Below are 16525 nucleotides of genomic sequence, written 5' to 3' on the forward strand. Positions count from 1 at the left end.
TGAGGGAGGCACACCGCAGCAGCAGGGAGCGGGGACAGCGACCCACTCGCAAAGCGGGAAAGGCCCCGTGGGAACAAACAGCCCATCCCAACCAACACCGAAGACGACACTGTCCGGAATAAAGCACCACATTCGCCATGGTGGTCATGCCCTCACCCAGAAAAACTTACATTATGTGTCACCTGTAATATCAGAAATAGGTAGAACAGGCAGGTAAGACAGTTCCAGATGCAGAGACTGCGCTTCTGCCTCTGCACGGCAGTTTCGGGCAGAACCCGATTCCAGGGACGTCCCGTCCACAAGGGCAGCAGACAAAGCACACGCTACATGTAGGCTACTCTCACCTTCAGGATTTTTGACATGAAGTACGTTCTACACGCAACATTGTTATTGTGAGTGCGTGGGCCACAAGTATCTTTAAACACTGCAGTTTTCTTTGAGAAACTGGCTAAATGTCTAATCACAGCAAGTCAACTCTGCTATAATGACCATTTTGGCTCCCAACATAACATTCAGCTGCTGGAAGAGGCCCATTCACAGCAGTCAGCGCATTACCACTGCTGCGCTGTGACCCCTGGGAATCCCGGCCACGGCGCGAGTCCAGTTGAGCACACTCGGGCGTCCAGGGAACGAGCGGGATACACCTGGCCGACACCAAGAGCACACCTGAGTCCAGAAAGGGCAGTGCGACAGGGCCCTCGGGTCCTGTTTCGGCAGGAGCCACAAACTCCGCCCAGTGACCCGCACGGGATGCCGGCCACGAGCAAGGCAGAGCTGCCACCGTGACCAGGGACCAGATCTCTCACCGCCGGCCACGCAGAGAAAGACCGGACCGGAAAGGGCTCAACTGGTCTGATCGCAAGATGCGTCCGGGTGAAGAAATTCAGGAATTACCTCCCACGGCAGCTACAACCAGACCCGCACTCCACAGACACACGGTGGCTGCCGAGACGAACTCCGCGACCATGGCCGAAACCCGGCCCGAGCCTGCCTCTCGCATGGCTCCCGCGGGCGACCACACACCTGCCTCTCCTTCCCACTCTTCAGCACCTCTACGTGCCACAAGACTTACGTTACGTGCCCCAAAGGGGCCCTTGGACTTCAAGGCAGAGGCTGTCCAGCTGCTTCTGGGGACAGAGGCTTATCCTTTACCCTCCCAGACGGCATAGCTCCTGGGACACAACCGCGGCCACCTCCCTCCGGGCACCTTCACCCCTCCCGGAACACAGTTCCTGTTTGCCGCAGCTCTTGGACTATGAACCGCAGGTGCTTCTACTTCCCGTGATGGCCGAGTAGCCAGACCAATGCTCTTGCAGGTAACTGTGAACTCTGCACACAGCATAAAAACACCAGGCTGAACGGCAGCACCCAGAGGGGTCTGGGACACACCAGTGCGGCTCACCAGAGAGCCTGCGCTGTTAGACCACCACAGCTGGGAAGCTGGGGGAAAATTCCACAGCGGGGAGAGCCTTGGAAGGGGAGCACCAAATTCTGCGGATAAACTCTGCCCACACGTCTGCGAGCCCTGAAATGTGCATGCTCGGGAGGCTCCGGGACTCCCTAAGACAGGGCTGAGCAGAGATCCCAGCCGCTGACAGCACAGGGACGTGGCTGCGGTGGAGTCCTGCTAAAACACGCAAAGTAACACCGACACTCTCAGGAGGACACAACAAAACCCAGAGTTTCTGCCAAGTATTCACAATCCCGGACGCCATCTGGGATGAGCAGACACGTGGAGAACAGACAGTCCACGCAGAGGGCGGCCACGGCGGGCTCAGCAGGAACGGCCATCACGATGCACAAGGACGGAAGGAAAAGGCTTTCCAGAGACAAACGACATTTGTAAAAATGGAAATTCCAGAACTAAAAAATGCTACTTCTAAACTAAAAAAGATCCAGTGGCTGGGCTTGAACAGTAGACTGGGATAACAGAGGCCTCAGTGATTTGAAGATGGATCAACAGAAAGTGCCCAATCGAAAGGAGAGAGAGAGGTTTGAAAGGAAAAAAAATGAACAAGGCCTCAGGGACCTGTATAACATATGTGGTTGAACGTATCTGTCCCTGAGTCCCAGAAGGAAAGATACTGAGAAAAAGTTATGGAGAAACTATGGCAGAAAAATTCCCACATTTGGTAGAAGGCATGAATTTACAGATCCAGTAAGTTCAGGGAAACCAGGTAAGATAAATCCAAGCTGCCAGTCACAGTGGAGCTGCTCGGACACCCAAGACAGAGACAATCCTGAAACCAGCCAGAGGAGAGCACCGTACTGGACCCAGGAACGAGGCCAACGGACGCCAGGGGCCAGAAGACAGCGTCTCGACTTCTCCAAAGTGCTGGAAGAAAATGCTGTCAACAGAGAATCCTACATGCAGTGAAAATACCCTTCAATAACATAGGTAAAAGCAAAACACTTTCTGATAAAAGAAAACTAAGACTTTCTTGCCAGCACACCCACACTCCAGAGAGTGCTGACGCCGTTCCCCAGGCTGGAAGGACGTGGTGACACACTGGAGCTTCCGCGAGGAAGGAGAGCATCAAAATGGCAGACACGTGGGCCAACGTACAAGATAGTATTTTCCTCCTAGTTTTTAAGAAACGCACTCACACTGAGGCAAGCAAGGGGACCGTGCTGAGCTGTGCAGATGTAACTCATATGCTAACCAGAGACAGAGTACACGGCTGCAGTACAGCTGCAAGCTTCTCACACGCTCTGCGAGGTTCAGAGCAGACTGCTCAGAGCTAAGCATGTAGAGCGTGATCCTGGGACAGCCACCAAGCCACGTGGCAGAGCACGCCGGCAGGTGACAGGGACGTCTACGACTTGGCTCAAATACGCTTCAGCAAGGCACAACTACTCAGTGGCAGAAAAGCCGCAGAATAGAGAATAAAAAATAGAGCACAGCCCGGGGTCGGGGGGCGAAGGTGGAACCTGGCTGGAAAATGGCACGAAGGAACTTTCTGGGGCAACAGAGAGCGCCGCGTGAACCCCTATCAAGGCTCGGGCATCTGTCAAAACTCTAATGGTAAAAACGCTCAAACGACACACTCAAAATCTGTGCATTTCACTAAACTGAGTTTTACCTTTCAATGAAAATAAAGAAAAACCCAACAAAATATCGGTCTGCAGCACAGAGGCCTCACGGCTGGAGACCTGCGTCCAAGGACTCAAGTGGGACCACGTTCCCGGGGCAGGGCGGAGCTGCGTCCAAGGTCAACCCTACTGTCACGGCTGCCCGGCCCGGCTCACTTCCTTTCCATTTCTTACTCCTCAGGTTTTCCTCTCACTTTTCCTGATGCAGTGAACAAACAATTTTGACTTCACATAACAAAAATAGCCACTTACTGATGTCACCTTCGGCAAATTACTTACACTTAACCTCTCTGTGTCTGTTTTCCCACGGCTGAAACGGGGACAGAAATAGAAACTAACTCACAGCATTGTCATGAGGGTTAAATAAACACTCGGGGGCACTCGGCGCAGCGGCTGCACGGAGGGACCGGAAATGCTACGGCTGGCACCGTCCGCCGGCTCACGCTGCCGCTCTCACCCCGTGTCCCGCTAGTGACTCGGAGGGGAAAGCGCTGATCGATAAACTAACCTCACCACCCAAACGGCAACGGCGCACCGGGTCACGAGCCCCACACTATTCTCTAAAGAAAAAGGGCCACACATGCAGGTGCTTTCAGAAGCACCGCACCCTGCACGGAGTCCCCACGTGTGGCAGCTGCTCCACCGGGAGCCCGGCGTCGGGGGACCCCCCGCAGCAGTGCCGAAGCTCCGCAAAGTCCAGCATTTCAGGGTCCAGCGGACGACGCGTGCCACGCTGGTCCCACGCCCTCTAATGTGCAGCCCTTCCAAGGTATTTTATTAACTGCACCAACTGTATCACACCTAGGCTGTCAGCATCATTCCCAAGCTTTTAAATTTTGTTAAAATGACCAAAAGAGATTGGGGGTGGGGTCTGCTTCTCTTCCTCATAAATTAAATCTCTTCCGATTTCCAACAGTTTAATCTTTTTTCAAGTCTAGGCTGTAAAATTTCTAGCGCTAGTTCCCACCCAGACACGTTTTAATTAGATTCACTGGGAATCAGGAAGCAACCTGAGGATACAATAACTTCTAGTAATTCCACTGATGCTTTTCTGTGAAAGTCCTTCGTAACTAGGAAACACCCCATAACGCTCCCTCCCTGTGGCTGACCTGACGTCGCCGTTGAAAGGGTAAGAGGAATATGAACTAAATATTAACTGCAAGGACCAACACTTGTCCAGTTTCTTGCCGTTCTGTAGCAAACTAAAACACAAAGGCTTCCCATGATTTTAAGATTTTGTGAGCACTGAAGGAGTTTAATCCTTTCATGCTAAAAGATCCTTCTGTATTTTCACACCACCAGACTTCCTTGTAGCGCTAGAAACATCCCCCAAAGGCAAGGCACTGGCCACACGCGTGCCCCGCAGGAGACCACGGCGCTGCCACGGGCTCCCCAGCTCTGAGCCCACCTGCTCGCAACCCGTGTGTCTGCAATCCAGGTAACGAGCCGAACTACCGGGTCAGCTTCTCCCAAAGAAAGCTTCCACACGCCAGTGTTCGAAAAATATATTTTTAAGTTAAAAATAAGAAAGCAGAATACAGATGTTAAAATTCCCCAGGATCTACAGGTATATGACACGTCAGAGAAGCAGTCGCTGCACGAGGGCACAGGTCAGAGAGGACGAGCTGGAGTCGGTGACGCGAGTCACTACCACGGCCAGGGAACAAGCGCCCTGAGGAAGACACTGTCCTTCCCATCCGCGTCCGAGACCTCCTGCCACGCGGTTTAACACACCCCCCCGGGATGAACCCACAGGGGCAGAACTGCCAGGCTCTAGTGACTGAAGACAGACTCAGTGTCCACCCTCAGGGAAGCCCGAGTCTCATGACAGCAACGTAGAGAAACCTGTTACAACACAGCACACAGGTCTGGGGTGAGCAGTCAACAACAGGGCAGCATCTGACAGCCAAGAGGTGGAAACGGGGGGTGTCGCTGGGACCAGGTGTCCTGCCTGAGAGAACAGCATCCGCAGAGGCTCAGGGGACAGAAGGACCGCAGGGAACAGGGGACCTGCAAACACAGGGGCTGCAGAGACGGGACCCAGGCCAGGGACCAGAAAGGGCTGAAGAGATGACCCAACTCAAGGTCAGAAGTTGAGTGTGCACTGTTATTTCTACAAAGAGCTAAGGTATCAATGTTTCTGAACTATTTAATTAAAAAAAATAAAATAAAGCAGCTACAGAGCTGTTTCTTGCAGACTTTAAACAATAACATCAGCCCCTTGCACTCCAACACGCATGTCTGAATCGGAAGGGAAGTGGAGTTACGCTAGGCTGGGGTCGTGCTTGTTTCCTGAAGACTATTTTCGTCCAAGTCCTGGCTCCGTGGCACACTGCCCCCCGCCTGAGTCTGCCTTGGCAGTGTGCCACGTGTGTGACCACCGCGGCAAGTGCAGATGGAGACCCTGAGAGACACGCGCTGGGGCTGTGACAGTGTCACTGCACCACAAACCTGCAAGGGGGTCAGGACTCAGGAGCAAACCAGTGGGGGATAAGAAGGGCCCCCAAGTGACAGGCGTGGGCTCTGGCTGGCGGCGACTGGGAGGCAGGGGGAGCTGGCCAAGGATGGCATCTCAGGACACCAGAGAGGAGCAAGCTAGGAAGAAAAGGAATGCACCTCAGACAGGTTCTGGAGGCTGGAGGCCCAGGGTCAAGGGCCACACCTGCCGAGGGCCTCTGTGCTGCGCCGTCCCGGGCGGAAGGGCAGGAGCAGAAGAAGGGGCCGGACTCGCTCTGGTAACAAGCCCACCCTGGGCAGTAAGGACACTGACCACTGTCACAGGCAGTGGCCTAATCACCTCCCATGAGGCTCCACCTCCAATCCCACCGCACGGGCATTAAGTTTCCAACATGTGAACTTTGGGAGACACGGTCAAACCACGGCAGAGGCGAACACAGAATCCTGCCTTTGTATGGACTGAGATACCAGCACCTTCGCTGGGACCTCAAGGTCTAGCTGGGCACACAGATTTTCATCGGTGAGACTGGCAAAACCACAGCTGAAAATGTCACAAACTATAAAGCAAAAGGAAAGAAGCCTGAGAAATCACATAATTAAAAGTGCAGAAAGCAGATGAGAAACTGAAAGCAAACTCAGCGCTGACAGGAGGCAGCACCGTCCTCAGTCCGCGAAGCGGCGACGGGACGAGGCCGTCCAGACGCAGACAGGGAAGGCGCGGGACAGAGGGTGCAGAGGTGAACCCCACAGATACGGGACACACGATAAAAGATATTTCAGCTCCGGGAGGGAGAAGACAGATATTCGGCAGATGGCATTCGGACAAACGGGCTGTCATCTGGAACCTATAAAACTAGCTTTGTATCTTATACCAAATAAGTTCCAGATGGATCGGTTCGATACACAAAGCGAAACCACACAGGTTCCGTACCAGAAGACACTGCAGGGGAGTGTCTTCATAATGTATGATGCCTTATGGGTACATGTGTGTGATATATACTAATGTGTGTAATGCATAATATATGACGTATAATGCATTTCTAATTATGACACAAAACCCAGAAGCCATACAAAAAAAGACTGATAAATATGACATTAAAAAAAACCGCACAGCAAAGTCAAAAGATAAAAAAGGGAAAACAAACACTTGCAACTCCTACTAAAGATAATTTCCTTGAAACTTACAGAGCTTCTAAAAACTAAAGGCCAGCAATCTGACAGAGATGCGCAAAGGAGATGGCTGACTCTCCAAAAATGATACAATGGTCCCCTTGAGGAAACGTTCCACTTCATTCGCAAGAGGGCTGTAAGATAAGACCACAAGGCGTGGAGCTGTGCTGTTCACCTCACGGCGCGGCACTCACACGCTCTTTCAACGTACAGGGAGGCAGGCCCTCGATACTGTTTCGGGAATTTTAAAAGGGAGATCGTGGCAACATGTAAAATAACAAGAGAAGCACAGACTATTTGACCAACTCCATGTCCAGATTTCTATTCTACAGATATACCTGCCTACATGTGAAAGGTCACATCTGCAGACCGTGGGCACTATGTATGTAACACATAACTGACACTGTGCTGTTCACAGTAATACGATGGCACCAAAATGTCCATCAACAGGAACTGAGTAAAAACACACCCACACTGAGCAGCCTCAGAACAGAACCAGGGAGCTCCTTAGGGACTGCTGAGAGCCCTCCTCCAGGCCACCAAGAGAGGAAACCAAGGGACAGGCCCCTGTGTTGAGGACGACACCAGTTATCCATTTGTAAATACAGACAGTCTCTTTAGAAGGTTCTACAAAGAACAGTGTCACCTGGTATGATGGGAACTAGATGGCTGGGGAGAGGGTGAGAAACTTGTTCTTTCTGTTTTTTTTTTTGAGACAGAGTCTTGCTCTGTCACCTGGGCTAGAGTGCCGTGGTGTCAGCCTAGCTCAGAGCAACCTCAAACTCCTGGGCTCAAGCAATCCTTCTGCCTCAGCCTCCCCAGTAGCTGGGACTACAGGCATGCGCCACCATGCCCGGCTAGAAACTTGTTCTTTAAATACGAAATAAAAGTTCTCACACCCAGGCAAAGGAACCAAACACTGCCTGACCCTTAGAACGTGCTGGTGCCCTTCCCGACTGCTGGTGGGATAGGGGGCCTGTCACCCAATACCCTGGGTACCTTTCCAAATCTTACCTCTGATTATCTATTTAAATTTTTCTTAGCTCAAGAAATTACTGAATTCCCTTTAACGAAAACTGCCTTAGTCAAAGAGGCTGGAGGCAGAAGGCAGGTCGCTGAGGAGCAAGCGGGGGCAGCGGGTGCCCACGCGAGACGCCGGCTGCGCTCCACACGGACGCCGAGAACAGCCCCGCTGAGCCCCTGGGTGGATTTAAATATGCATGTGTGACGTTTCAAAGGCACTGTAAACACGCGTGTACTACATGGTAAAAACGCCGGGGAGGACGCACGCCAGCCTGGCAGATGGACCGCCACTGCGCAGCAGCCGTGGGAAACCTGCTGGTCGGCTGGGGGGACTTGGGCCACGCAGGGACAGAGGGAAGAGGGGCCGACAGAGGCAGACAACATTAAAGGAAGGGTTTCGTTTTGTTTAAAAGACAAATCAGAAAACCACGAACATGTTTGTGGGCCAAGTGGGAAAATACTAGAGGTCAAAGTTCGTGGGGGGAGGAGGAGGGAGACAGGAAATGGCAAAGTTCGGACAGCTGCCCCAGCAGTGTCCCTGAGGACACAGAGATGTGACCAAAACAGAGAGGAAACAGAAGAGATGAAGGCCGGGACCAGGTCTAGATAAGACATTCCAAGGGCCAGTGCTGTTTCCAGGGGCCTGCAAACCCCCCCCCAGGCAAGTTCACTGGTGAGACCAGGGTGGCGTCCACAGGTGCAGGGAGAGACGCTGTCCTGCACCCAGGCAGCCCTCTGTGTGCAGTCCCACCTAACTTCACGCTGCTTTTGAATAGCAACTGTTTGAAAGATACTGTCTTGCCTCTGTCTCCTCTTCACTTTAAATAACTTCAGGCCTTTTAACCCGAAACAAAACAGAAATTGCTAAGAATTAACCTATCTTATTAGTTCTTGATTTTCTCTTTTTACTTTTGATAGGAAATGTTTTTACAACGTGTCAGGTCTCTCCACAATCAAAACATCTATCTACACATGACTGGACAAAAACAACCTTGTTAAAACTAATTTCTAAACTGCACGTGGCAAAGCTAAAGTCCAAAATCAGAAACCCTTCAATAATGTAAACTAACAGTTCTTACTTAAACTAACGAGATAACGACCGTTCCAACTGGGAGTTTCTGGCAAAAAACAAGGATCTTCTAAAATGAGCCGGGTGCAGTGGCTCACATCTCTGATCCCAGCACTCTGCGAGGCCGAGGCTGGAGGATCCCTTGTGGCCACAAATTCAAGACTAGCCTGGGCAACATAGCAAGACCATGTTTCTACAAAAATAAAAAATTGGCCAGGCATGGTAGTACGCACCCACAGTCCCAGCTACTCAGGAAGCTGAGGCAGGAGGATTGCTTGAGCTCAGGAGTTGGAGGCTGCAGTGAGCTATGATCGCACCACTGCACTCCAGCCTGGGCAAAGAAGTGAGACCCTGTCTCTTAAAAACAAACAAACAAAACTAATCCCTCTAAGAAGGGGGGAGAATTAGTTTTCCTAGGCATAACAAAAATCTGTTTTGATCAATTCAGTCTCCAATGAGGTCAGCAGTCACCACTTCAATGAACAAACAAAACTGTACCAGTGTGAGTACTTCTACTAGCTGGCCTCTGAAGTTGTGAGACCCCTGTACGTAAATGCACTAGAAAATGTATATTAATCCAAAAATGTCCTCAATCCAACAGGAAGGTAAACAAAGCTTATAGGACTAATGCGAAAATGGGTAGAATAAAGCCAAAGTAAACAATGAACTTCAAAAACTACAACAGCAAGACTTATCCACTACTGTTTCCTTTTTATGAATTATATTAATACCATCCTATCACTCATCATACCCAAAGATGACATAAAACTTAAAGTCCTACAACTATACTCCAGAACACAATATATAATATCAATAAAACAGGAACTCCGATGTTTGCTATGTTGAATAAATCAGATGTGAACTAGCTCATGTGAAAATAAACGGCCTCCACTTAACGTAAGGGCAGAGGACAATAACAGAAGTGCCACATGCGCCAGGCCGTCTTACAGGAGGTGGAAGTACCGACTCTAAAACGCACCATCAGGTCTTCGTGGTAAATGAAGATGCCACCACCAAGAAAGCAATTAAAACTGCACTCCATACAGCCATGTGCCATGTAACAACGTTTCTGTCGATGACAACCAGGTGTACTTGGCTACACTTGATGGTGGGTGTCCCGTAAGATTATAATGTGTATTTTTGCTGAAACTTTTCTATGTTTCGATACACAAATACATTTGCAGCACTGTGCTACAACTGCCTGCAGCATTCAGTCCAGTGATATGCTATGCAGGTTTGTAGCCCGGGAGCCACAGGCTACACCATGCAGCGTACGTTTCTGTGAGTGTGCTCTGATGTTCGCACAGGACAGTCGCCTGACCATGCACATTTTAGAACATATCCCCATCCTTAAGCGGCGCATGACTGCAGGTCTCAATTCCTCTATTGTACACTGTACTCACTATAAAAATAAGACAGTCTTTTACACCTATAAAACCTGGCCCCCCAAAATCCCATCCATGTTAGGATACTATCTCCTGCAGTGTAATAAAGTAATGTATACAGAAAGGGCCAGACTTAAGTTCACAGACTGGGCAGTTCCCAGCTGCCCAGGAGAACAAATGTTAAAGCTGGAGACAAAATAGTTCCGTTAGGTCACAGCTATTCCTTTAACCATCAGCAACAGCTGCTCCAAAGTCCTCTCCTGCAGAATGCTAGGTTACTTTCAGTTGCAACAGGCAAAGAGTTTCAGAGTTAAAGGAGAAACCAAAAGAAGTCATTTATACCTCACGTGATAACCACAGGTCAAACTACCAACGTTCTACCTTTGAACTGCAATGATTTGCTGGCCTTGGGCAGGAGATCACTAGCAGGTGCACTCACGGCGTTTGTGCACAGCTGAGGTTCCTGCACTGCTTGTCCTAGGGCACTCCTTGCCTGTTTCATAGAACACACAGCCTCAGGAAGACCACCACCCCCCTGCACCACGCACTTTAAAAACACCATTTTAGCACCCCCTTTTAAGGAAAAAAAAAAAAACCATGCAGTAGTTCCGTTATGGTCTGCATTACAAGGATGCTGAAATACAAAGGTCAGGGGGCACTCGGGTCTACCTGACAGCCAGCTGGGGCTGAGGGGTGACCCCTGCTCCCCACCTCCTGGCGTATCCCTCCCCGCCTGCACCAGGAATAGCTTCACTGCCTACCACCGGCCCTCATGCCTCCGTATCTACAGCAGTACCCGCTGCCACCTTTAATGCAGTTCCGAAGACAGGCTACGGACACGCACGCAGCTCTGCACACAATGCCTAGCCACTCACCAAGTGGACTCTGCTCACAGGAACCACGTTCCTCAGGACAGCCATGTGCTGCCACGTGCTGACAGCATTCCAAAGACCATGTTCCTATTAGGTCCAACATAAGGAAATTAAGACAAAGAGCCTATTAACCACGAAGCAAAACAAGTCATCTAAAAATAAGCACATGAAACAACCCAAATGCCCATCCACTGAGGACCAGATAAGATGTGGTCTCTCCATGACATGGAGCATCGCTCAGCTGGGAAATTAAGTGCTGACACGTGCATGACAGAGGTGACCCTTGAGACACGACACGGAGTCTAAGAAACCAGACACAAAAGGCCACACGGTGCATGGTCCACTCATGCAATGTCCAGGAAAATCATCCACAGAAAGTGGATCAGTGGTTGTCAAGGGCTGGGAAGAGTGAGGAGTGAGTGCTAATAAATAGGTACCAGATTTCTTTCCTGGGCGATGACAGTGCTCTGAAATTAGTGGTAATGGTTACACAACTCTGTGACTATACTAAAAACCACCGACTTGCACACTCTAGAAGGGTGGACTGTATGGTGTGTGAATTCTATCTCAATGAAGCTGTTACTTAAAGATACATAAGCACATGCGTATATCACAGCACATCACTGACACAAAGAAAAAACTGCACAAGGATTAATTTTGTTTCCAAAACTACCGCTTTATATTTAAATGAATTAAAAAACAGGCAGTGCTAAGTCTAAAGCCAACTGTCATCAGCACTTAGCAAGTTGATAGCTTTTATCAGCTCAGCTACTAAGCAGAGTAAAACTATTTCAATCTACCATCAGGTTCACTACTGTGAATATTTCCCTTTCTGAAAGTAAAATACAGCTGTATCTATCCCACACTCCCCACACCTTTGAACTTCTAGAAGTCCTCAGATTAAGAAGTTTAAAATAAAGACACAATGAGGGTTTGGAGATACAACTGCAAATAATGAATATTTCAGAAAATATAATTTAAAAAGAAATAAAAATTTAAATATGATAAAAAATTTAGAAGAAAAACACAAAGTCTCTAAACTCAAAGAGTTCGAAACAGAACACAACAGCTTACAAAAGAAACGTACAACAAGGCTTCAGTGGGGCTGCTCTCTCAGGACGACACCAAACGCTGGACTTAGACCGAGAAGGCAAAACGCGTAAAGGCCGGATCTGGTCTGAGTGGCCTGCTCCACGCAACACAGGGTTTACCGCGTCTCAGAAACCAGACATCAGGCTTAACTGTGAAGCAGCAAAGGAACGGAAAGTGAAATAAACGTGATTGAAACTACTTTAGCAGTGACACATGGGACACACAGGGAAAACTAGAAACCATAGTTGTTTTGAAATATGTAAACAATGGCCCCAAAGTTACTCCTTTTATAATAATCCTCATTATTAAGGATCACATAGAATTTTCTGATTTTCCAAAAATAAATTGTCAGCTTCAAGTAACTATTCGAAAATCAAATTAGAACACATAAGCACTCACGACCAAGGCATAAATATTTCATTCTATAAAACGTGCCTTGCTTTCCGTTCGAGCACCTCTATAAAACATCAGTTTGAAAAGCCAGAGAGGCCGTGGAGAACCAAGCAGCACTCCCGGCACGTGTGCTGGATGTGTCACCCGTGCAATCCTCCGAACACGCCTGTGAGGTCGGGGACACCCCCTGCAACTGCCATAGGGAACTTCGAGAGGGGGATTCTGGCCAAGGCAGCAGGGCTGATAGATTCAGAGCTCATGACCCCACGGTGGTGGGGGCGTGAGAAGGATAGACCCCCTTCATCTCATCAAAGGGATTTCTGCTTAACAAAAAGGCTCTCCTCTTTATGAAAGATATTTTTGTTCTAGAGTTAACTCACTGCCCCATCAAAATAATAATCACCACCTCCTGCATCCAGTGATGCATCAGCACACGTAAGAGTGTCCTCAAAGAGCTGGCGTAACTGGCCAGAGCCAGCCGTTACCAACTCGGAGGACTGACAGCGTATGAAACCGACCATGGCCCCCTGAGGTTCCAGGACCAGGTGACGACTCCCCAGCATCGCAAAGATCACACAGAGCTCACCACAAACACCACACTTCCCAGGGCCCTGCCTTCACTGCTGTGGCTGGAACCTTTTCCTGCCTAGCACACACGGAATCTAGGGGGGGACTCAACTCAACAGAAAGAAAACCGTAGTCCTGAAAGTAATCATCACCAAAAAAGATAAGACATCAATAAAAAACCAATGTAAGCACCACAACCACTTTTTAGAGGAAGACGTTAAAAAGGAAAAGCCACAATGTAGGGTTGAAAGAGAGCTTTAAAAAAGAAAGCACAAGCAACCCAGACAGTTTTCTCAGCCACTCTTAAAAGCAAAGTCATGCCTAAGTTTTAACTGCAAAGAGCATAAAGACATTGCAAAGCGGCACTCGGCAGGGCTGGTTCGACGCAACCTCTGGCTTTCCAAAGAGAACTGGGTTGTAATCTGCACACCACACTGGGTCAAAGGGAAATCTTTTCTCTTAGAGTAAAACGTTGGCACTGGGTTCCCGGAGGCTGCTAAAAACACCGCCACAGTTCTGAAACGTTCGGACGGGGCGGACGAGCAGAAGCCCTTCCTGTCTCACCGGCAGGCGGAGGCCGGGCGCGGAGGCTGGAGGCCGGGCGCGGAGGCCAGCTGTCTGCCGGGAGGGCAGTCCCAACACTCTGCAGGTGCTCAGGCTCTGGGAGTCTCTATTCGGGCAGCCTGGATCTTGAAAACAATGTCTCACACACGTTCACAAACACACATATTCAACACACGAGTGCACACACGCCTGCGGGACCTGTCCCAGGGCGGGCAGCGCGCGGTCCGACCCCACCTCCCACCTCGCGAGCGGCTCTGGCACCGGCCCATTCCCTCCTTCCTAGTAATAAACACCAGATTTGGAGAGACCAAAGGAACACAACGTTTAACTGTTAAATGTCACCCAAGAGCCCAATTAAAGGGACAAATGCCTTCCAGCCCGCAATGTGGAGGGAGGCGGCGCCAAGAGGTCTCGAACTCTGGCCGGGCGCTGACTGGCTCCCGCCGAGGTCTGGGGCGCTGGGTGCCGTGCGCCCCTGCCGCCGCTCGGACCCCGAGCCTGTGCGGCCAGCCGGAGAGGCCTCGCGGCTGCGGGGTGGAAGCTCAGGCCGGGGTTGGCATGCAGACCCGGGGTGCGGGGTAGCGGCCGGAAACGGGCCCCTGGCGGGGACGAAGCCACGAAGCACAGCCTGAGGCGCCGGGTGCAGTCTCGGCACAGGGGTCGGGGATTCGGGGTGGGGACGTGGGGCGCAGGCCCGGGAGCGGGTGCAGGCGCGAGGACGTGGGGCGCAGACCCGGGAGCGGGTGCAGGCGCGGGTCGGGGGTTGGGAGTTCGGGGTGGGGACTGGGATGCAGGCCCGAGGCCGGGGGTTCAGGGTGGAGACGTGGGGTGCAGGCGCGAGGCCGGGATCGGGGTTTGGGGGTTCGGGGCGGGGACGCGGCGCGCAGACCCGGGGACCGGGAGCTGGTGCAGGCGGGCGGGGAGGCCCCAGCCCCGCGCGCAGCGGCGGCACGCACCTTGTGGCAGGCCGGGCAGGCAGGCGCGCCCTTGCCCCCGGGCCCCCCGCCGCCGCTCAGGCTGCTCTGGATCTGCGTGAGCTCCTGGCGCAGCACCTGCTTCTGATGGAAGCTGAAGGCCGGGTGGTTGGAGGCCATGGTGAAGAGCAGCAGGAACTCATCGCCCGTGCGGCCCTCGTTGAGCTGCAGCCCGTAGTTGTGGATGATGGAGTCGATGTGCGTGAGCGTGCGGTACAGCACGCCCGCCGCCTCGCGCTGCTCCGAGCCCAGCAGCGCCAGCGACACGAGCAGCTTGCTGCGCACCACCTCGTCCGTCAGGTTGGTGAGGCTGCCCAGGTCGGCCGGGTTGTTGGCCTTGATCTCCGAGTCGCGCAGCGAGTGGTAGTCCTTGCGCGCCAGGTCCTCCAGGCACGAGCCGAGGAAGCGCAGCTCGAGCGGGATGCACAGGTCCAGCAGGCCGCACAGGAACTCCACGCGCTGCGGCGACGGCAGCTCCGAGAACCAGCGGTACACGCCGTCCCTCTGCAGCGGGCAGCGCTTCTCCACCATGCTGCCGCCCGCGCCGCGCCGCGAGCCGGGCCCGAGGGCCGCGCGGGGGCGGCCGGGGGGCGCGCCGGGGCCGGGGCCGGGGCCGGGGCCGGGCGAGGGCGGCCGGGCGCCGCGGGCCGGGCGCGGGCGCGGGCCGGGGCCGGGCAGGGCCCCCGCCAGGAGCCGGCGGGCGGGAGCGCGCGGGGCGCCGGGGGGGCCCGGGGCGGCCGGGGGCGGCGAGCGGCCTCGGGCCCCCCGCTCACGGGCAGGCTCCCTGCCCGCGCCCGTCCCCAGCGGCGGCCGGTGCGCGGCGGCGGCGGCGGCGGCTGCTCCTCGTCGTCGTCGTCGTCGCCCGGGAGGCGGCCGCCCCCATCTCCCCCCGCGCCGCAGGGTCTGTCACTGCGGGCCGCCCCCCGACGGAGCCGCCCCGGCCATGCCGCCGCCGCCCGCGCCGCCCAGGCCGGCCGTTTCCGCGGGCGGTGGGCTCGGCGTCGCCGCCTCGGAGCGCCTGGGGCCGCGGCGGCAGAACGGGCGCGTCGCGCGGGAGAGACACGCGGCGGGCGCGGAGGGATCCGCGGGCGCGGCGGCCGGATCCGGGCCCGAGCGCGCGGCGGACGGATCCGGGCCCGAGCGCGGCGGCGGCGGCGGCGGCGGCGGCGGCGGCGGCGGCGGCGTCCGGGAGCGGAGGGATCGCGCGCTCGCGCTGACGGGCGGCCGCACCAGCACAAGTGGGCGGGGTGGCTGCCTCTCGCGACAGCCCGGGCCGGCCGGGCCCGCCCCCCCCGCCAATTGGCTCGCGCGGCCAGTTCTCGGGCCGTGATTGTTCCGACTCCCCAATCCGATTCGCCCGCGCCGCGGCCCCGCCTCCTCGTCGGCTGTCAATCACGGTGGCACCGCCCCTTCCCGCCCCTCGGCGGCCGGCGCGACTTGATTGGCCGGCGGAGCCCGGCGAGGCCGAAAACCCGGTGTGGATTCCAGGGCGCTTTTGTTCCCGCAAATCTGCGTGGAGCATTGTTTTCAGGTGGACGCCGGGCGCTCGGCCGGGCGGCTTTGCTCAGAGCCCTGTAACGGGGACGTGGCGGGGCCCGGACACGCGTTCCGGTCCCCGGCTGTCAGCGCTCTGCTGTGTGACCTTGGGCGAGTCACTTGGCCTCTCTGAGCCCGGGGCGCCTACCGGGAAGACGGGGGGTAGTGACAGCCGCCGGGGGCCGCGGGAAGGCGGTGAAGCGCACAGAGGGCGGGCGCCCGCGGTCTGAGGCGCCGGCCTGCCTCGGGGTGCGACGGGAGCAGCAGGGCCTCCCCGGAAACCTGCAGCAAAGGGAGCCCTTCCGTCGCGGGATTTCCCCTCCCCGAGTG

At 53.9% G+C, this 16525-nt stretch overlaps 1 protein-coding gene across 4 annotated transcripts in view; it reads right to left on the reverse strand.

Annotated features, from left to right (window-relative positions):
• The window catches only part of ZCCHC14 (zinc finger CCHC-type containing 14), a 59730-nt gene extending 44517 nt beyond the window's left edge, over positions 1 to 15213 (reverse strand). For all 4 annotated transcript variants that reach the window (XR_006730470.1, XR_006730469.1, XM_045533744.1 and 1 more), the window contains exon 1: positions 14642 to 15213. Coding sequence is in view for 2 of the 4 variants with exons in the window: in XM_045533744.1 (XP_045389700.1) it covers positions 14642 to 15190 (549 nt within the window). In the remaining 2 variants the exon portion in view is untranslated. The remainder of the gene's footprint in view (positions 1 to 14641) is intronic.
• Between the last annotated feature and the right edge of the window lie 1312 nt (positions 15214 to 16525).

Source organism: Lemur catta, chromosome 20 (assembly GCF_020740605.2).
Source record: "Lemur catta isolate mLemCat1 chromosome 20, mLemCat1.pri, whole genome shotgun sequence".
Taxonomy (NCBI): domain Eukaryota; kingdom Metazoa; phylum Chordata; class Mammalia; order Primates; family Lemuridae; genus Lemur; species Lemur catta.